Source organism: Daucus carota, chromosome 3 (genome assembly GCF_001625215.2).
Source record: "Daucus carota subsp. sativus chromosome 3, DH1 v3.0, whole genome shotgun sequence".
Lineage (NCBI taxonomy): Eukaryota > Viridiplantae > Streptophyta > Magnoliopsida > Apiales > Apiaceae > Daucus > Daucus carota.
The window spans coordinates 7,704,254-7,726,293 of record NC_030383.2 but is presented as its reverse complement, the minus strand read 5'-3'; the positions used below and the strand labels follow the sequence as shown (position 1 = coordinate 7,726,293).

At 33.5% G+C, this 22,040-nt stretch overlaps 3 protein-coding genes and 1 long non-coding RNA gene across 5 annotated transcripts; 2 read left to right on the top strand and 2 right to left on the bottom strand.

Annotated features, from left to right (window-relative positions):
* Positions 1 to 301: 301 nt before the first annotated feature.
* On the top strand, positions 302 to 4,610 carry LOC108214451 (translocase of chloroplast 34). The gene is made up of 8 exons (XM_017386447.2): positions 302 to 463; positions 1,143 to 1,241; positions 1,479 to 1,586; positions 1,682 to 1,806; positions 1,928 to 2,186; positions 3,897 to 3,962; positions 4,082 to 4,243; positions 4,333 to 4,610. The coding sequence occupies exons 2-8, from the start codon at positions 1,143 to 1,145 to the stop codon at positions 4,408 to 4,410; spliced, it is 897 nt and encodes a 298-aa protein (XP_017241936.1). The 5' UTR covers positions 302 to 463; the 3' UTR covers positions 4,411 to 4,610.
* A 185-nt stretch (positions 4,611 to 4,795) lies between these two features.
* On the bottom strand, positions 4,796 to 7,129 carry LOC108211761 (pentatricopeptide repeat-containing protein At1g02060, chloroplastic). The gene has a single exon (XM_017383443.2). It carries the CDS (start codon positions 7,012 to 7,014, stop codon positions 4,903 to 4,905), a length of 2,112 nt encoding a protein of 703 aa, XP_017238932.1. The 5' UTR covers positions 7,015 to 7,129; the 3' UTR covers positions 4,796 to 4,902.
* A 775-nt stretch (positions 7,130 to 7,904) lies between these two features.
* On the bottom strand, positions 7,905 to 20,359 carry LOC108214644 (protein ORANGE, chloroplastic). 2 transcript variants are annotated; one of them, XM_017386768.2, is made up of 8 exons: positions 20,011 to 20,358; positions 19,204 to 19,318; positions 11,963 to 12,079; positions 11,676 to 11,762; positions 10,679 to 10,755; positions 8,892 to 9,019; positions 8,337 to 8,473; positions 7,905 to 8,177 (listed from the first exon to the last, which is right to left on the bottom strand). In XM_017386768.2, exons 1-8 carry the CDS (start codon positions 20,214 to 20,216, stop codon positions 8,100 to 8,102), a joined length of 945 nt encoding a protein of 314 aa, XP_017242257.1. In that variant the 5' UTR covers positions 20,217 to 20,358; the 3' UTR covers positions 7,905 to 8,099. The 2 variants fall into 2 exon arrangements, with proteins under 2 accessions (XP_017242257.1, XP_063946750.1); XM_064090680.1 differs by lacking the exon at positions 11,676 to 11,762 and having other exon boundaries at positions 20,011 to 20,359.
* LOC135151660 (uncharacterized) lies at positions 19,058 to 21,117 on the top strand. Its single transcript, XR_010290504.1, has 2 exons — positions 19,058 to 19,829; positions 19,989 to 21,117. It is a non-coding gene; the product is annotated as an uncharacterized LOC135151660 (long non-coding RNA).
* Positions 21,118 to 22,040: the final 923 nt, after the last annotated feature.

Sequence of the window (22,040 nt, the reverse complement as noted above, 5' to 3'; positions counted from 1 at the left end):
TTATATCTTAAAATTTTAAAATACACTATGTAAAATCGCTTATTTTAAAATAGAGACAATATTACCATCTATTTCATCATATATTATATATTAACCAATCTGAAATAAAAATCTTTGTAATACAAACATGATAGAAATTTTAAACTATTAATCTTATTAAACTTTTAATGCATAATTAAGTGAAAATTTTTATTTTATGTTTCGTATATTTTTAAAAGAATAACTAATATTAAATTTCGATTTACATGTCAGCGGACTGAACCGACGGAAATAAAATGAACTTTGGATCGGTTGTATCGGGTTTTGGAAACCCGGTTCGAACACAGCCAAACACACCTTTGCACACGTATAGATATCTGCTGTATACATAGAGCGAAGACGATAGATAAGGTCTTTCTTTCTCTCTCAACAACTCAATTGGGTTTCTCTTAAACCCTATCTTCTTCTCTCAATACATCTACTGGTAACTCACTTGCAATTTCATTTGTCTCAATCATTTACTTTTTCTGTTCATTCCGAATTTTTGTTATTGTGCTTGTATTGTCTGTATTTACAGGCGTTAAAATTAAGGTGTTAAAACCCCAATTATAGCTGTTTCTTGATAAGGGGTGTTTTAATTTTGTGACTTTTAGAGTAAATTTTATGAATAAGCCAATGTGAATATGTATGTTGTGTTATTTGATACCTAGAATTAAGGCAACAGAAAGAAAGAACTTTGGCGTAATGCGACAGAATGTATGAATTAGTTCTGATGTAGGTACATGCGGAATTTATTTGCGTAATTTGTTGTAGTGGATGATGTGTTGATTACCTATGATATGACTGAGGTAAGAATCTGTTGAACATATGGATAAGGGGATAATTTTGTAGCGAGACTTAGTGGTAAAAGGGGGTGACGGGTGAGGGGCAAAGCGGTTTTATGTATTAGTTGAGTGGTAAAACGGGGTGAGAGCACTGATATCAGTTTCGTGCTCTCAGAAGTCTGAAGTCTCTAACTTGTTTCTGTATTAGTTTATTGTGCATTTTATACATAGAACCGCTTTGCCCATGTGGAATTTTATAAGTGAATGTAAATTGCGTTCTTATATGTGGTCGGGTGCTTCTTTCCTCCCCTTATGTTGGTCTTCTTCCTTGGGATCCAGATGGCGTCTCCGCTAATCCGAGAATGGACCGGAATTCAACAGTTTCCACCTGCCACACAAACCACACTCATTGAATTGTTGGCGCAGCTGAAGGAAAAGGTCTGCTTCCTCTAATGTATATAAATATTCATTTTATATGTAGTAGAATTAGTGATCAGAAAGGAAAAAGAAAGGCAGCATATTAATGTGATGAGTTGAACCATGTTGATTTGTGGTTTCATTTTGTAGATATTTCATGCATTTTATATTACTTTGTCTCTATTGTGCAAGTAATATGTCAGTAACTAATCATTATTATGGGTTTATTAAGATCTGACTGTGCAGTATGAATATTAGGATGTGAGCGAATTGACAATCCTTGTTATGGGGAAAGGCGGTGTTGGAAAATCTTCAACCGTGAACTCGATCATTGGGGAGAGAGCGGTTACTGTCAGTGCTTTCCAAGTAATAGTTCTATTCACATTCTGTTGAAGTGACAACGTGAGCAAACATTTAATAATTCTATATATTATTCTAACCTTTACTGTCTGGTTTTGCAGTCAGAAAACCCAAGGCCTGTGATGGTTTCAAGATTGCGATCTGGATTTACATTTAATATTATTGATACTCCAGGGCTTGTTGAGGGAGGATATGTGAATGATCAGGCTCTCGAGATGATTAAAAGGTCGATAATTTAAAGATACAATATTTGTCGAGCCCTCTTTTTATAATGACACTATTTGCTCTACACCATTTTGGATTAAAATTAAAAATTCCATATGCTTTTTATGGGTTTATATCATCAGGTTTCTTTTGAACAAGACAATAGATGTGCTACTATATGTGGACCGCCTGGATGCATATAGGGTGGACAACTTGGATCGTCAGATAGTTAATGCTATTACTGATAGTTTTGGTAAGGATATTTGGCGTAGGGGTATAGTTGTCCTCACACATGCTCAGCTCTCTCCACCAGATGGTTTGGGGTATGATGAATTTTTTTCCAGAAGATCAGAGGCGCTGTTGAAAGTTGTTGGCCTTGGAGCTAAGATTAAAAAGATTCAGGTAGTCTTTCTTATTGTGTTTAGGGAGGGAAGTTGGAGTGCAGGAGGCTTATTTGTTTGCCGGTACAATAGTATCACCATGTCAGATTTTTCTGTCTAAAATTGTAACAGGATAACTAGTATATACCAAACCCTTGTTGCATTAAGCCTAGGAATCATGGATTCTAGATACCATCCAGATTATGTATATTTGGGCTAGATTACATTAAGTCCTTGAGTATGCATGTCGATACACAATAATTATTTTTCTACAAGTGAAGGTCATGCCATGCATCAAGGATGTGTCAACCCGGTGGTTAGATAATTTTAATAAAAAATGATAAATTGAAGGACATTCCAGGCATTTTGATTAGGTGGATATCATTCTTTCGAAAATGTTTGATTTCACTTGTCACGTGGGCTATGGCTGAAAGATTAATAGTCTTCTCAAAGTTGTTTTGTGGTATGCTATATTTATATCCAGTTGATACCTTCTTTAAGTATAGACATAGTGTACTGAAGTTAAGTCCTGTACTAGACTACTAGTATTTACAATTCTTTTGGTTCGTATAAGCTGCATAATATCTTGATTTCTCTTTGATGTGCTTGATTTGGTGTACTTATTTGGATATATACATATATTGAATGTATACTCTCTTTGTGCGTATATACATATATTTGAATTATTTATGACTAGTTTGATCGGGCCGCTCTTTCTGACATTCTGCCCCTAGGCTCCAAGAGGGTCTTGCTGCTTCGGGGGGAACTTTGGCCTTTGGGACCTTTTTCCTTAAACAACACTGGGAAACCATAGTGGCCCACTCTACAAAAATCAAGAATCAATCTTCCTAGTGGCTGTTACTATAGGCTTTTTCAGATTCTCTGCAAATTCTTTAAATGTTGTATGATTTAATGAATTTCTGTCATGTTCTGCATATCCCCGATTGACTGCCTACTTCCTTACTCTTTTTTGAATATCTTAGTTAATTTCGTCTATTGTGTTTGTTTCTCAGATCTCTGTTATTTGCCCATTGAATATATTTTTGAGATTTTTGCTTCTTAATCTATGATTTTTAATGTTCTTAAAAATGTCCATGTGGTAGAAAATACTCAATAAAATGATGTCAATGTAGGAATTGTGCACATCATATTCCTTTTATTTCAAAAACACATTCCCACAGGCAGAGATCTACAGACATCGTACATGTATACTAATACATATGCTGACACCCCCATATAGACATGCATATGCATAAACATCGATAATATGTGGAGAAAAGAGACAAATATAGTGGAAAAATAGGAAGGAGGGACTGACTTTGTCATGGGACACTAACATACTTTGTTCCTTATCAGCTTAATTGCCATTTTAAAGAAAACAGAGATGTGATGCAGAGATTTCGCATATATGATACATTTACTTTTGAATGCTTAGCTACTGGGGTGGATATAGCACTTACCTTTTAACACGAACAAACATCAATAGTGTTCTCTTGTACACATCATTAACAGTAGGATGACTAAACTAGCAGCTGAATCTAGCAAAACTTGTCCTCCACAAATTTTCTCTATTATATGATTATCTACTAGCAGAGTTGTCATCTATTTACCCTATCATCTTTCTGCTACTTTGACCTTGCAAACTATATAGAGGCATTATGAATTACTAATACGTGCTAATCATTGCAAAATTGATACATTCTTCTCACTTTTTTTGGTGGTGCTGCTATAGGACGCGATCCCTGTTGTTTTGGTTGAAAACAGTGGAAGATGTACTAAGAATGATAGTGATGAGAAGGTTGGTCTTTTGTCTAACGTAATGTATAAAAATGTTATTATGCCTTCTTGTAGTTGGATTCTTTAACTGCGTATCGAACTTTAATTTGTCAATGTGGTCTATTCGCTCTTTTCACTCAGATTCTTCCCAATGGAGTTGCCTGGATTCCCAACGTGGTGAAAACTATAACAGAAGTTGTTTCAAATGGAAGCAAAAGTATCTTTGTTGACAAAAAATTGATTGATGGGCCAAATCCAAATGAAAAAGGGAAATGGTTTATTCCATTAATTGCGGCATTCCAAGTGAGATTCTGAACTTTCGGTATAGCTGAAGTACTGTTTATTTTCTTAACTTCTCATTGCTTTTTTTTTTTCCTCTTTGTTATGGACAGTACTTCTTCATAGTCGGTCACTACCAAAATTTAATCAAAAAGGATATCGCAGCAGAGAAAGAATCATCCAAGTCCTAAATGCCGGCCCTAGTTCCTTTCGAGCACTGTTGTGTATTTTGTATTGTTTTATTTTATCATGGTGTTTACTGTTCGTAGGTTGTCAAACTGATGTAGCTGTTGCGATTTTTTGCCAATGATATCTGGAGAGAATTAGTTATTGTGTACTCAACCTTATATATTTGCCACATATGATGGATGAATTGATCTTTTTCCCTGCATCCTAATTGCACAATTTCTACCAAGTGCTGAAAAATCAGTAATTTAGTATTAGTGTCACAGTAGTTGTGGGAGTGCAGAGGTTTCAAACTCAAGTGACTCTCAAATTATTTCCCTTGGTTAAATCATTATAAAACCTCTGTAATTCAAAGAACATTCCCTTATTTTCAGGCGTCAGGGAATCGCATTACAGAAACAAAACACAGTTACATATATTTACCACAAAGCTTGTTACAAATTCATGAAAGTCAATTTGGTCCATAGCTCTGAGTTTAAAGATTTGATTGAGCCTGTTTAGTGCTGTTTTGGCATCCTCAGAGTGACAAATTTGGCTTCCTTTGATCTCCCTTCAGCTTCAAGAGCATCTCTTAAATCATTCAGGCAACTCAGAGATTTTCCAAACCCTTTCTCTAACAATTCGTAGTACAATTCAAATGCTTTCGAAACTTTATGAATTTTACAGAGTCCCGCTATAACTGTACTGCATATATCCGAATCAACAGTTTGATCCTTTCCCAGGCAAATCATCAATGTTTCGTGTGCTTCTGGCAGTCTTTTGCTTTGACAGAGATAAACAATCAATTCACTCATTTTTAATGTATACCCGTTCTCATAAACAACCCTCAGGATCTCGATTGCTTTATCTCGTGTCCCATTCTTGAATAGCAGCTTCACCACATCTGTTGAAAGACCAATGTTTGGTGTTATTCTTTTTTCCAACATTAACATCAGAAGGCTAGCAGATTGACTAACACAATTGTTTTTAATAAGCTCGGTAAGAACAGAATGAAACATAGGTGTTGGAGGAAGATGGGAACTCCTTAGCATCTTCTCTAAAGTGTCATGGGCAAGTTTTGGTTCGCCCTGTTGCAATACCCCGTTGATTATGGACTCGTAAATCTCTGCATCAGGCATAAAATCCCTCCGCAGCATGATAACCAACAGCTCGTAGCCAGCATTAAATTTACCTTCCCTACAGTGTCCCATGATCAAGGTTTTAAAGGACACGGGGTCTTGTGTTCCTCTTCTCATCAGTTGTCTAAACAATCTGTCAGCTGTTGCACTTTTTCCAATACCACACAAATACTCAAATATGGGATTATATGCAGCAACAAGAGGCTTACATCCACCATCTTGTAACAATATTTCCTTTTTCAACAACTCATCAAGCAGCTTCTCTGATTTCTCATAATCCTTGTTCTGACAGAAACTCCCGATCAGAATACCATATGTGGCAGAGTCCGGTTGGACCTTCAATTCTGCCATCTTCTCAAAAACCTTCACTGCTTCATCCACATTCCCAGCACTACAGTGAGCATTGATCAATGTATTGAAAGTACAAGCATCAGGAACAAATTGACTGCCACCTAAACTTCCCTCCAAAACTTCTTTGATCTTATCAAGCTTTTGTGCACCACAAAGACCTTGAATCAATGTATTATATGTTATATCACTTGGTGTTAGTCCACAATCAACCATTACCTTCAAAACATCCAACGCCTCATCAATCTCTTGTTTCCCACAATACCCTCTAATCAACGTCGTATAAGTAACAACATTAGGTTTCAAATTCAAATCTCCACTCTTTTTCACCATACCCTTCACCACATTATGCGCGATTTTCACCTTCCCAACCCTGCACAATCCATCCACAAGCGTATTATATGTAACAACATCCGGTTGACAACCACTCTTCATCATCTCATTAAAAAACCTAAACCCTTCATCCACCTTCCCATTCCTACAAAACCCTTTGATCAATATATTAAAAGTAAAATTATCAGGCGTAACGCCATACGTCTTAAGCATTTCATCAAACAGCTCATACACCATCCCAATTCGACCCCGGCTCATCAAAATTACAAAAAGACTATTAAATGTATAAACAGAAGGGAACACCCCAACTGATTTCATCTTCTCAAAAAGCTTAACAGACTCACTAAAAAGCCCGGCATTCGCATAACTCCTAATCAACTCATTAAAGAACTTATCATCAATCTTGACTGCCCCATTCGACTTTTTCTCGACAGAGAAAAGGAAATTCCTAGCAATATTGAAGTTCCTGGATTGGGACAGGATCTGAAGCATGAGAAAGTAAGACTGGTGAGTGTGGGAGAAGCCATTCTTGTGGGCCCAGATGAAGAAATGAAGGGCTTGTGATGGGGTTTTGATGAGACGGAGAGTGTGGAGAACGGTGGTTTGGGAGAGAGATGTAGGAGAGAGATGAGATTCCCAAGTGGGGTTGTGGGTGTTGATTAGTTGAGCTAGGCTTCGAGCTGTTTTGCTCTTTGTTGATGCTTTTTTTGACTTCTTGATTGGGGTGGGATTAAGTGTTTGAGAGGAGTAATTGTGTTGAAAGATGGGGAGATGTTTGAAGAAAAGAGATGTGGATTGGCGAGAGAACATGGTTACCAGAATCGAGTACAAGCTAAGGTAGATACAAACGTTTTTCCCGGGCTTTTAAGATGATGGGCGACACCAAAAATCCAAGAATGAGTTAATTTTAAGCTTAATGAATTGTAATGTTATCGTGTATATATTAAAATCTCAGAATTAAATTGTCCAGTTGAATAAGTTATTCCGAACATATGTTACTGATATAAGTGATTGTAGGTGGTGTTTGGCTACGGCTTTTAAGCCGACTTCTGGGCTTATAAGTTGGAAGCACTTATTTCGTACTGTTTGTGTAATAAGTCAAGAAGCACTTATAAAAAGCTAGGAATGCTAGCTTTTGTTTCAGGACTTCTGCTTATTTGTCAAACACTTTAATCACTTATAAGTCTTGTCTGACTTCTAACTTCTACTCCACTTATTTATTTTAAGCAAGAAGCACTTATTTTAAGCTCAGCCAAACGGCCCCATAGTAAGAACAGGGACCTATCTATTTATCTATTATTACTCCCTTTGTCCATATCATTTATTTACACTTTTTTTACATTACTCGACAGACATTTTCCTTCTGTCCATATCATTTATTTACACTTTTTTTACATTACTCGACAGGCATTTTAAAGCGCATATAAAACATAGTTTCATAACTTTTTTTTTCAAATTTTTCTTTTTTTATAAAAATTTAGATACTAAATTTTTTATTCAGAAGAAAAAAAAGTTCAAAAATAATTTATCAAATTATATTTTATGAGAGCATTAGAATGCGTGCCGAGCCCTCGTCCTCCGATGTAAACAATTGAGGGGGACGGAGGGAGTATTGTGTATGAGTATTCTTTTTCTTTTTGCTAATTAGTGTATGAGTATGTTTATGATATGATATTTTTAACAATAGACAACAGCAGAACTGGAGATGAAACTTGTAAATATCAACAGAGGGAATACAAGTTTCTTTTACACTTACATAAGTTACAAATTACAATAGTCAGTCGAGGAAAAATTACATATTACTAATGAGATACATGGGTGATACTGACATTGTTATGCCTACACTACATTATATACAAATTATTTGAAGCTGGTATGTATGTGTAGGAAAACTATTAGTCGAATGGATCGATCCGCGGGTCATGTTCACTTGCCATCGCCATCCCTGTACACAGACAAGTAGGGCACATAACCTGCAACATAGAATAAGATCTTATGTATACTTTCAAAGCAACCGACATTATGCTGCTGTGGTAGAGGTCAATGACGCTAATTACTTCACTGATGCAACCTGGACTTGACACTATCAATTTTCATAAAGTTAGGTGTGTGCAAAGGAATTTGAATCCAACCTTTCCTGCACCGGAACAATTTGAACATCTTTCAGTTTTAGGTGGTGATAAAGGCTGGTCCCCGGCACTCGCTGTTGCAACTGGTTCAATCAGAACAAGACCTCCACTACTTGAGCAACGAGCACAAGCAAGATATCCTGCATCAGTAAACAAGTATTCTCAGTTCCAGTATTGCTCAACTCTTAATGTGAATTTGTGTAATTGTTGCACCTTCCTGCAACCTCAACAAAATCAAGAATATGAAATATATGATTCAAGGGACATAGTGATAAGTTTTAGATATTATATCTTGAAATTATTATCTTGAGAATTATAAGTGTTCTGGAGTTCACAAAAAATCAAGATTATGCATAAATTAATATAAACTTGAGCATAATAATTTGTAACGACAATGTATGCAAGAGAGAAGACTTCTTAAGCTTTTCCTTTTTTTAACTTGTAGAAAAAATGATTCCTGGACAAACTTAAAGATTTTGTACTTTTTATCCGTATGCATCTAATAACATGAATGATGAAACCATTCAGCAGTAGGCATTGACTCATCCAATAATATACCTGTTCCTAGACAGTACTTGCACCGCTTCTGCTCCTGCTGTTTTACATTGTTAATTTCAACTACCATCAACGCTGAGATAACCCCAACTGCTCCTCCAGAAAATGATGCCACGATGGGGTCAACCTCACTATATGTAATAGAAATTTTAGAATTATACCATCTACAAGATACAGAACAGCATGAAATTGCACTATGAAAACTGAGATAAAATTTGGGTTGCAATAAGTATTAAATTTAAATATATTATTTCCAGCAAGAGAGACTGCTTTTGTTTCTAATAACAAGTTAAGAAATTATTTTCCAACTTCTGGGTTTCCAGTGCAAAAAACTTATTAATGTAGAATCTTTACAGAAACATCAAGGAACATTACAAATTTAGTCATATAACATCAGCAATAAGAAGGCGTTCTAGCTTAAGTTAAGTCTGTTGTGGAGTCCTTCATTCAACATGTGTATCAGGTTCGAAACTTGATATCTAAATTAGGAATAGTATATAACTATAATGCTTACTGTAGTAGGTACTCGCTAAAATAATACAATGCTGGTAAGGAATCGGTGTTGTGCATTTCACATTAAATGTTTGGTTTTATGAATAGCAGGGGAGGAACTAGGGGGGGACCGAAGGGAGCCCCGGTCCCCGCCAACTTCGGAATCGTATGGAAGATGAGTTTCTTAGAGATTATTTGTTGCTATATATTGAAAAGGAGATTGCCGAGACCATTTCTACTGACGAGATTATTGATTCATTTTATTCAATCAAAGAAAGGCGCGCGCATCTCAAATAAACCGGTATGTTTTCTACTTTAATCAATTTGGTCCCCCCCATATTTGAATCCTGGTTCCGCCCCTGATGAATAGTATATCAGGCAATACATATAATCTGCATAATTATATGCTATACTCGTCGACTAAAAGTTGACTAGTCGGGTAACACCTTGCATGGTTTTTAATAGTTGGTCCTCGTGAGGTTCAATTCTTTTCTATCAGGACATCTTTCGCTTTTAATATGATTTTATTCCTATTCTTTATATGTCAGGAAGGATATGAAATAGATAGTTTTTTTTTTTTGCTTAAAATACGAATTAGATAGTTGTGCTTGCCTTCACACTAAAAAACTCTATGTCCCTTATTAGAGAAAGTCTTGCGCACAATATTAGATTCACTTGTTCTTGTCTCCTGACTTTAAGATATCCAGAGTGAGAACTGACGATAAGTTTATTCTGCACCAAGCGAAGCCTCCGTAAACTCATTGATTGGTTTTATCATAGTGGAGATTGTTGTTTAGAGATCCTTGTGCAAATGAAGATTGAATCCAGTGATCTTAAGATAAGAAAAATTGGCCAGTGCTTTCTTTTCATAATTTAAAGATTTAAATTATGAAAAGAAAGCACTTAAAACATAATTTATCATATGTACTAGTAGCCACTTGGACCATTGTATAAGAGCCAAACATAAGCAAAACCATGATCTTGGCAAGTAAACTTAAGCATAAGTATCCATGTCAGTACGGCGAGATAGAAAAAAGGGGTGACATAAAGTCCTTAATAGGGATCAGGGCAGGTTGGGGGATTGGTTTTAGGGTTAGAGGACCCCAGCCCCAAAGTGATCCGATGCCATCCCTACTAACTAGGATAGGACTCCCCCCATTTTAAGCTTAGTTCACACCAGCAAGTCACTTAAAACTAGGCTGGGGTGGAGACCAATGCACCAGCAGATGCAATTAATATCAAGAGGATAAAAAAAAATAGAGCTTATTCAAAAAGATAAAGGTAACCACACTTTATACCTCAACTGCATGGGAAGGTGCATGCTTTGGATGAAATCCGCGTAAGATGTTCCTCCTATTCCCAACTTCAGTTCCAACTGAGATCAAATAAACGTGTATAAGATGTTTTTTCAGACAAGTTAACTATTTTATTAGTTCATTTGAATTAAGAGATAAAGGTGCTCATTCCTCTCAATGCAGTTTCTAATATTTATTTATTTGATTCTTTTATGTTTTGGCATGTTTCATGTGTGCAATGGTTATGAACTTATGGGAGCTGCCATCATTTATTTAACATAATAATGCTATACGCTTTTATGACATAAGAATTAAATGCTTCCGAACTAGAATAAGAGAAAATGATATGAGGGATCCTATGCCACATCTGTTGTAGTTCAGTCACTATGGCCTATGGTCACAATAGGCATTCAGGGCAATAAGTCTGCATAAGAGATCTGCAGTTATTTTACTTCTCTGTATGAGAACATATGCACCCTCATTTGTTGTTTTCAGTAGACTTGATCAAGAAACCCATTTTACTCCTAATATGCCAACGCACAAGTCAAGTATGTCGTATGTAACTGGATGGCAATTTAGTCTCATGAGATGCAAAAGATCTTTGTAGACATAGTATAAGGACACCACCCCTCGAAGTGCATAAGTTCCCAGAAACAGGCTTTATTGTCATTTGTTTCCTTAAAGATTTAAAGATCTTCAAACATAATTTATCATATGTATTAGTAGCCACTTGGACCATTGTATAAGAGCCAAACATAAGCAAAACCATGATCTTGGCAAGTAAACTTAAGCATAAGTATCCATGTCAGTACGGCGAGATAGAAAAAAGGGGTGACATAACTTATTTTGAGAGCAATACATGACCAAAGAAAAGTCATACGGGTCAAAGAAGCATAGGCTAAGAAGAAAGAGCTGACAGTTGAAACCTATAAATACTAACTATAGCTACTTCGAAGTAATATTGGTATCATATCAACATTTTTAATGCAGAAATACTTACTGTTGGTGCTAGGAGGCCACCAAATATTATAATTCCAGCAATAAGAGAGAAGCAAGTAGCATAGTACTGCTTAAGGTTTGCTGAGGTCTGCACATATCAGTCATTCAGTCGAGATGCAGAACTTTAATTATAAAACACAGATGAAGTAGTCTATTGACTGTTTTGATTAACACACACATACAGCGTCAGATATTTGTTTATGAGAAAAATGGCAGACAGGTTAAATGTTTTCTGAATTGGTTGTTGCATTAAGGATGTGAAATTATTAATAAAGAAAAGAGGCTTACTAGAGGAGGCAAAAATGGAATGAATGAAGGAAAATTTGGAAGTTCAGTTTCTGGTTCTTCATTAGAGATTCCAAGCTCTGCATTTTTTATTCTCTGTTGTATCCGCAACCGGCGAACCTGTAATAAGCACAAGATGTAACTAGATCGATAAAGAGATTGATTTACTTGAGTGAAAAAGATTTTAGGAGAATGGGCAATTCCCTTCAAGATGAGAGCAATGTCATTGTTATTTAATACTTGGCTAGGAAAAAAATTGCAGTAGATCAAAGAGAACATGCATTGCCAACTTCTGTAGAAAGTGAGAGTTGTATGAAATTTAGCTTGAAGACACAAGGCTAGCTGGTGGTTGTAGGCCAAAAACTTAATATGTGGATCTTGAGATAATTAAACGAAGATTAAAAATTGAAGACAGCAATGACAAATAAGATTCTACTAGTATTGATGCCCGCGTTGCAGGGCTTTAAAATTAAAAAAAATCTAATAGACAGAGGAAATTATACATATACGAATAATGTTGCTTAGAACAAACACAAAGTATTGTAATATAGCTAGATAGTGAATATGAATTGGAGAGAGCCAGTATCATCCGATGCAAGTACAACCATTCGAAATCTACATTATTTGTTGTTGCTGTAAAGTGTTTATATTTGGACGAAAGGAACAAACAAAGCGATGGGCTAATTTTTGTGTAACCTGATTTCGGAACAATCCTCTGGCAGATGGGGCAGCCTTCCATACGCTCTATTGCTTGAGTCTCAGAATCGCAGGAGGTACAGACCCGGATAAACCATTTTTGATTTTTCGTCCACTTGTACAATGATGAGATGTGCCAGTACTTGTTCCTGAATAACAAAGCGTTAGATTTTATTTCAAGTTTTAGCACAACTGTAATTTTTCCTTTCCTTTTGATTTATTTATACACCTCAACAAATTCTTTATCCAACGTCTTAATTGCTTCCACAGTGTACAGCTCGGCTTTCCTTGCTTTGTTAGATGTTATTACTCTTTTTACGAATTCCAGCTCAGCTAACCTAATATGGAATGATTAAAATATTAAAGACTTTGAGTAGACTAACATTATGTTTTGCCAAAAACACAAAAATTTCTAACTTACATTCTTCTTAGGTGATTAACGCTGTGATGGTTATAGTTGAGGTAGAATTTGGTACCTCACACATTGCCTAGCCTTGGCTCATCTGTTATGTCCAATGAGAAATGTAACCTGTTAAAATCAGTTCAATTCACACAGCCTTTAAAAGATTCAGTTGTGTACTCACTGTTCCATAGCTGTACTCTGCATGCCGCAAGTATGATAATTACTGGATTCTCCTTCTGTTCCCAAATGGCGTTAACAAAGTGTTCAGCAAACTTGTCCTGTATACTAAAGAAACTCCTTATAATAGTAAAAGATATATAGACTCAAAGAAACTTCATAATTTGTGGTCGCATATGTCATAGGTCTGATTGTTGATTAGAATAACGCCGCATATGTCATACGTCTGATTGTTGATTAGGATAACGAAAATGATTAAAATACGTTCATATTCTGATATCCTGTATACTAAAGAAACTCCTTGCTATTACGGTCAATGATAACTCCTGACTATTACAAAAGTAATAGTATTCATAAACTCAACCAAGTAGAGACAATAAACTATAAGTTTTTATGATTAATTAATAAATATGATAAAAAAAATTATATTGACTTTGCCAATGCATAACAATGCCACAAAAGCATGGCCATTGGCCGCAATATGGTTACTTGAGCATGGTCACTCTTTCCCGACACATTCTCCTGAACATATATAGCTATCATAAGTCTACCATGCCTTAATTTTGATAATATAAATAAGAAAGCAATTATAATATAATGTTCTTTAAACAGATGGTTCCCGGCTCACCGATCTTCTAATTCTCTCAATCATTTATGTTTCATTTTCTTTATAATATTTTCATCCAATAAAACTTGATCTGCAAAAAAAATCATTCACTAATGAGAATTTGAGATTTACCTAACAGTCCAGTAAAATATTGATCCTGAATCGGAGAAGTTTATGTCAGTATAAAGACTCCAGCAGATTTCAAACATGTAGCCTATCATGTCCTGTCCATTATAGTAATTCAAATCAATAAGCAAATTATACGTCCACCTTTGTCACATTACATCTAAGAGCAATCATCCTTATCAATAAGAATATAAGACTTACACAACTATTTAAAAATGATTGGAGCAGCATATGGGAACAATTCACAAAAGATATAGTGGACACATTATATTCAGTTATTCACCAACATATAAACTACTAAAAAATGTAGCAAAGTCACCAACATAAAAACCAAAAACATAGCTATCGCAAAAACATTGTTATCCCAAATCAATTAACATAAATTATCTAATATTAATAACATTTATTCACAGACTTGCCTAGGACAAATAAAGTGATTCATAATACATATAATAAACTCAATATGAACCAAGATAATAGTTTCTAGATTTGATAACGTCACTTATTAAATAAATTGTCGGCAACTCCTATATTGAGCTATAGGAGATATATGAACTATTTCATGCACATTATCTTGCATTTTCATGCACATACCTACAACTCCTACATTCTGCACAACACATAATTCTTAACATTGATCAAAGTTGCAATTTGATCATTATGAGTCTACACCTTAAACTCAACCACATTAACATGTAAATCATACTACGGCTAATACCTTTGAAAGAAAGCAAATCCCATGATTTCCCGTCAATTACTATGTTGTCAAACCATCAACACAAATCATTGGTGTCAAAAACTAATGACCTGGATCCATAAATCATATAAACAAACAAATAACTCAAATTAATATAAATCTATTTTAGTTAAAATTTTAACTAAAAGCAACTTGTAGTTTAGAGCTAAGTTTTTAACCTTTTCATCTTAATTCCTAGAAATTCGCTTGTATCTTCGAAACATCTGGTTTCTAGTATTGAAGCATCTGCAAACATCAAAAACATAATATAAGCCCACAAATATGAGAAGGGGTTTCAAGTCCTAAGAATATGCACTAACATGTACATAATTGAACCTGCAAATAAAAAGAATAACATGTATGAAAGTAAATTACCATTTGAGATTAATGGAGTGATAACTTCGTGCGTAAGAATCTCCGACAACATAAAAGAGGTTCGAAACGAATTAAGGATGACTGGGTAACCACAGTGAAATACTTCAATCAAAAGTCATAGTTTGCAAGCATTTGGAGAAGTGATATATTTGAAGTTCATATATTCCACCTTTAATTGGACGGGAAGAAATCCATTTCGGAAAACAAAAAATTCATTTTGAGTACAAAGGCTCCGGTGCATCTTTGATTAGGCTAGTCAACTTGTTGAAGCTCGGATCTCTGCAAATAAGATTGTTAAACTAAAGCAAATTATAACATTATTTACAATCGGCCGTCATAACAACAATTACAATCAAACGACATAATAGTAGCAATCGAACAAAGAAACACCATAGATCATAAAACAAAATTAATCGGCAAAAACACGAAATGGGAAACACGAAAAACACATATGGGTAATCAAACAATCGAATGAGATAAAAATATATAAAATAGGACTTTGCCTCAAGTTGGAGCAGCTCACAAACTAAAACAAAATTGAAAACAAATACAAAAGATTCAAGTGTGTTAGGACTTCTATCAAACACATAGAGAGCATGCCAAAAAAACTAAGATTCACCTAACTATTTCACAAATATAGAAGAGTAGAAGATATCGGGGAGAAGAAAATACATTCTCCTGCAAAAGAGCACTGAATTAATTCATGGAAGCCGCGGATGCTTAGATCGCAGCAAAGCCCAGGAAAGTGTGTTGATAAAAGTGTGTTAAAGACGCCTAATTTTCAAATTAAATGAGAGTGTGTTAAGGATTGGTTCAAATTTGAATTGTTAATATTTTGAAAAGTATTTGTGATTGCAGGTGGTTTCTGTGTCCTTGCAGCATGAAGGAAGAAAGCTTCGCGGAGAAGCTGTATGTATTATAAATTTATAAGCCCCACCAAACACTAACCAATACAAATAAGTTATTTATGATTAATAAGCCCATAAGCACAATGAAACACTAAATAATATAAAATCTTAATTAATTAATTACCTTATCTATTTTGAAATATAAGTCGTTTATATTATAATATTTCATATATTTATAAAATCAAATTCCAAAAGTAAAATAACTCATTAAAAAATATTAGAATTTTTAAATCTCATATTCTGACTTCTAAGCTATAAATTGACTTATAATCAATTATACAAATTACTCCGTCCATTTTCAAAAATTAGAAGTGTTTGAATTTTTTACGCGCACGTCTAAGTCCTTCGATCATATAGTTAAATTCATTTAAAAAAATAATAAAAATTTAATTAATATTATAATTTTAGAAAACATAATTTTCAAAATAAAAGACTTAAAATGTATTAAAAAGTCAAACCACTTATATTTTAAAATGGAGACGATAATTAATAATTTTTATCTTTGTATGCATATATTTTTTTCTCTAACTCAGTATATGTGTTTTATGTGTTGGGAATTTTTTGGTATTTAGAATATATTGGTTATAAAAATTGAATATAAAAAATATTAATCTGATAATAAATTATTATAAATTATCTTTTAAAATGTAACAACTATATATATATATATATATATATATATATATAATCAAATTTAAAAAATAAAAATAACTCATTAGAAAATATTAGAATTTTTAACTTCTCGGATTCCGATTTCTAAGCTAGAAATTGACTTATAAATTGTTATACAAATTACTCCGTCTATTTTGAAATATAAAGTGTTTAAATTTTTTACCCGCACTTCTAAGTTCTTCGATCTTATAGTTAAATTCATTTTTTATTTTTTTATATAAAATGTAATTAATATTATAATTTTAAAAAACAAATTCCTAAAAAATAAAGGACTTAAAAAATCTGTTAAAAAGTCAAACGACGTATATTTCAAAATGGAGAGAATAATTAATAATACTATCTTTGTATGCATATATTTTTGCTCCTACTCAGTATTTTTGTATTATGTGTATGGAATTTTTTGGTGTTTAGAATTTATTGGATATAAAAATATTAATATAATAATAAATTATTATAAATTATCTTTTAAAACTTAATTATTATATATTTATAAAATCAATTTTCAAAAATAAAAATAACTCATTAGACCTATTAGAATTTTCAGTTTCTCAAATTTTGACTTTGAATTGAGAAATTAACTTATAACTTGTTACACAAACAATACAAATAAGCTATTTATAACTAATAAGCCCAGAAGGTGAGGTTATAAACCGAACCAAACACTAAATAATATTGAAAAACCGAACCAAACACTAAATAATATTGAATATTAATTAATTAATTTCTCTATATATTTTGAAATATAAATCTTTTATCTTTTAAAGTGTAGCTTCATATATTTATAAAATCAAATTTTAAAAATAAAACTAACTGATTAAACAATATTATATTTTGCACTTTCTCAAATTCTGAGTTAAAACTTATAAATTGTTATACAAACGATACGAATAAGCTCGTTATGACTAATAAGTCTAACCAAACCCCAGATAATACTGAATCTTAATTAATTAATTACTCCATCTATTTTGAAATATAAAACGATTCCACTTTTGACCCGCAATTCTAAATCCTTTGATCATATATTTAAATTCATTTAAAAATAACAATAAAAATGTAATTAATATTATAATTTCAGAAAACAAAATTTTAAAAATAAAGAACTTAAAAGTGTATTAAAAAGTTAAACGATCTATATTTCAAAATGGAGACGATAATTAATAATTTTGTCTTTTTATGCATATATTTTTTGTCTAAATCAGTATTTGTGTCTTGTGTTTGGAATTTTTTGGTGTTTAGAATTTATTGGTTAAAAAAATTTGGATATAAAAATTATTAATATAATAATAAATTATTATAAATTTTCTTTTAAAATGTACTTATTATATATTTATGAAATCAATTTTCAAAAATAAAATAACTCATTAAAATTGTTAGAATTTTCAATTTCTCAAAATTTGAATCAGGAGTGAGAAATTGAATTATAAATTGTTACACAAACAATACAAATAACCGAGTTATAAGCCCAACCAAACACTAAATAATATTGAATCTTAATTAATTCATTACTCTATCTATTTTGAAACATAAGTTGTTTAACTTTTTGACCCGAACTTCTAAGTCTTTTGATCATATAGTTAAATTTATTGTTTTCAAATTTTCTAAATAAAAATATATAATTATGATTATAATTTAAGATAATAAGATTTTAAAAATACGTGTTAAAAAGTCAAACGACATAATTCTTAAAACGGAAAAAACAAATATTTATTGTTTTTATCTTTGTAAGCATATAGGAGTACATAGATTTATCCTAAAATCAAATTTTGTGATTTATGCACAAAAAGTCTAAATGCACGTGTGTTATAAAATATTGATTAAAGTTTGCTATTTAATTTAAAATCGGAGACAGCAAGCATGGACGTAGAGCAGCCGGCGGAGCAATGTCTTCTTCAGGAAGTTTGTTCCCAGCTTCATTCCGGAAGCGTAAAGAGAAATGATTTCATGATTTAATGTTTAAAAAAATTAATAGTTATTGTTAAGAGTACATGTTAGAGTAGATTGTATGCATGCCTATATGTTTTGAAACTGCAGTATGGGACTTGGCAGCAAGCATTCAGAAACCACGTCCGGCAGATACGTGTCAGCAGCATAAGCTGAAAAGAGAGTGGCTGCGATTTTGAAATCTGAAACTTCCTCGGCAATCTTTGATCAACGCAGGTTTTGTAGTTGCTGTAAAAACGAAAGCATTTTTACAGTGGTAGAATAGTAAAGCAACAAACAGATGTGCTGTCTCACGGAACATTAAATGGCCACGTGCAGAAGCCAGGTGTCGACAGCAGAAGAAGGCAGTTTGAGTGGCAGCAGCTGTAATTATAAGAGTTTTTTAGGCTAATTCCAAAGCAGAGGGTTAGTACTGTACAAAAGAGGCATCAGCAACTATAATATACATAGATACATAGATAAGGAGAGACTCTTGCATTATTCCTTAAAGTAGTCGAATTCAGACGTGCACTCCTTGTTATGTTAAATGCTAGTAGAAGTGCAAAAGCTATGCCATCCTGAATCATCTTAAAACAGTACCATCATAATTTATAAACAGCTCACCTCCTCCATATGCAAAAATATCTTATTCCTACGGCTCCTGATATTATCTTGAATTTCTTGGATTTCCATTTTGGCAAAATCCTGCACTGTTTCAGGTCCTTCAATGATACAGAAGCTGCACCGGGAAAGCATCAAATGAAAAAAAAATTACAATTTAAAAAATGAATGAACTTCAAATTAGAGGTTACTGAACAAAGGGATTTATCACTGCTACAACTACTTGGGGACCATTTATTTTAAAAGAATTTGGGGACCATTATCTTGGTACAAAATATAGATAAATAGGAGATAACAAATAGTCAAATATGCATGTGGCACATAAATTATATCCAGAAGAATGATTCACAATGACAAAAAATCTATCATAACAATTCAAGAAACTGTATAATAACAATCAGAATTTATCATGTCGAGATCTAATGTAAATTGAATCAAATTTTTTTTTTTTCCAAACACTGAAAGATGATCATAAAGCAGCAGGGATTTTGAAAACTAATCGCCATAAATCCGAGAATTTCTTTTTTCGACTTGCAAAACACAGTACACTACTAAGCACTCTGATGAAGTTGGATATCATATCATACTCTAAGCCCAAGGCAGCAATTTCTGATTGCCAGAAAGATCAAGTAAGTGGTAACTACAAATCAAACCCTGTCTCAAATTATGTTTATGATTATCTGTACAAGCAGAAATAAGTGATAAACAAAAACCAACTTAAATAAAAATCATATATAACAATTAACAGAAGCTGTATGTAAAATATGTAAGTGATGATGCATATGCAGAGGAGTAAAAGAATTGGCATACCCAGAAACATTTGTTTCAGGTGAATCGGAATCAAGCGGAGAAGAAGAAGAAGAATCATAATCGGACGGCATGGATCGACATTTGAGGTTGGTTTTGAGGTTTGGTCTGAAGGTCAACAAGGCAGAATTAATATTATTATTATATATAAAAAGTTGTGGCGAAGCAGGGTGGTAGGAAAGAGCTAATATTCGAGACGAGAGCACCATTTTCTTGCTTATTGTTGTTTGTTCAATGCTTGATATATCTTCAGACAATGATTTACGGGCAGTTTGATTCAGACAAGAGGGAGGTTCAGTTTAGGCGGCATTGGTGCATGTGTCTGTTTGTTTATGGTCTGATTCGTCGACTCAACTCCGATGTTAATGTTCTCAATTTTTTTGATTTATTTAAAATTTTTGAATTGATCTTTTAAAATTATTTTATTAAATTTCCGATAATACTTTGGTTTAATTAAAAATTTCCAATGTATTATAAAATTTTAATATATTTTAAATGAACAGATAAACCAATTACTTCTGATTATATTTGCTTTCGATCAAAGTTGGAGTACAAAAATCTATATACCATTTGAGTCTCTTCTCTCTTTCTCTCTAGCAGCTTACAAATACCATAACGACAAACTCATGTTATATAATCATTTTTATTCCCAATCATCATCTCCCCACCACCACTACACATTCATACACACAGAGTTCTGTATTTTCCAGCCAGCTCCTTCCTTCATTCTCCGGCGAGACCATATTTTCCGGCAAGGTGGTTTGTCTCTTTACTGTGATTCGAGTTTTTTGAGGTCTTCGTTTGAGGCTCCGAGGTTTGTTGGTTTGGTGTATGTTACTTCTACCGACGGATATATTTTAGGTGGTCATCGTCCTCTTCACGATCGTGTGCGGGAGAGACAGCGTAGCGGTGGTGGCCGAGGGTTGCGGCGACGACAGTTCCGGGATCAGTATAGAAGGATGGCGTTAATCGTGCTGAGGGCGTTAATTGTGCCTACTAATTGGCCTCATAGTTGAGGGCGTTTATTGTGCCTCATAATTGAGGGCGTAAATTGTGCCTTATTTGAAGGCGTTAATTATGTCTTAATTGAGAACGTTAATATTTTATTAACTGTGCCTTAATTAAGAGTTTAATTGTCTCAATTATGAGTTATCATAATTGTGTGAATATTTTGATACATATACACGTGATTTTATTAATAATTAATTATTGGATATATTTTTTATTATAATATATATAATCTATTATATATATCGACTTATATTCTTCTTGTTTCCTTTTTTTTTTCAGGGTTCTTGGAAGAAGACCGATTTTCTTTTCTGAAATAAAAGAATTACTTCCGACTGGATTCACATAACAAATTAGCAACACAATTCCAAACTGGTACTCCTGCTAAACAATTATTTGGATGTCAGGGGCCCACTTGCATTCATTGGCTTTTATCCATTCCGTTTGGATTTTTTGTATGTGGGTTTATGTTTCTTTAGCTCATCACAATTTTGTTCTAGGAGTTTTTTTTGATAAGCAAAATATTCATTGAAATAAGGAAAGGGTTGAAAACAAAACCCCCTACGGGCCCAATATCCAGAATATTACAAACCAGAATTCTAATAAATTAAACAGTAATACAAGCCAGGAACTAAAGTTAACAGACTGAAAGGGATTGAAACAAAATAACAGACCCAAACAATGGCCCAAGAAGCTGAAGCGCCACTGACTAATCAATGTCCTCGAGGGCTGCATGTCCGGCATTGCTTCAGGCCACTGAACCAGCACTGTTGCCCCCATCAACCTCAGCCACTTCATTCATCATCCACTCCTGTTGGTGTTGCAGTATTTGATAGACGTCAAATCTTTGAATGGACGTTGTCCATCGTATATTGAACGGTTGTCTTATTTTTAAGGTAAAAAAGTTTAATTTTTAAAAATATAAAACTAATGCAGTTTTAAGAAATAAATATAATATTTGATCTATTTAAAAATAATTTTGTAATTTATATATTTCTTCTGTTTGGCTTTATAAGTAAATTTCT

What these genes read in the sequence shown, in the direction of transcription:
- LOC108214644 (XM_017386768.2), bottom strand. Translation starts at nt 20,216, where the DNA reads ATGGTGCTCTCGTCTCGAATATTAGCTCTTTCCTACCACCCTGCTTCG. An exon ending in CCTGAAACAAATGTTTCTGG is followed by an intron (nt 19,319 to 20,010) that starts GTATGCCAATTC and finishes TTCCCGGTGCAG; the next exon opens with CTTCTGTATCATTGAAGGAC. An exon ending in CACCTTCCCATGCAGTTGAG is followed by an intron (nt 9,020 to 10,678) that starts GTATAAAGTGTG and finishes TATTACATATAG; the next exon opens with TGAGGTTGACCCCATCGTGG.
- LOC108214451 (XM_017386447.2), top strand. Translation starts at nt 1,143, where the DNA reads ATGGCGTCTCCGCTAATCCGAGAATGGACCGGAATTCAACAGTTTCCA. An exon ending in CTAAGATTAAAAAGATTCAG is followed by an intron (nt 2,187 to 3,896) that starts GTAGTCTTTCTT and finishes GTGCTGCTATAG; the next exon opens with GACGCGATCCCTGTTGTTTT. An exon ending in AGAATGATAGTGATGAGAAG is followed by an intron (nt 3,963 to 4,081) that starts GTTGGTCTTTTG and finishes CTTTTCACTCAG; the next exon opens with ATTCTTCCCAATGGAGTTGC.
- LOC108211761 (XM_017383443.2), bottom strand. Translation starts at nt 7,014, where the DNA reads ATGTTCTCTCGCCAATCCACATCTCTTTTCTTCAAACATCTCCCCATC.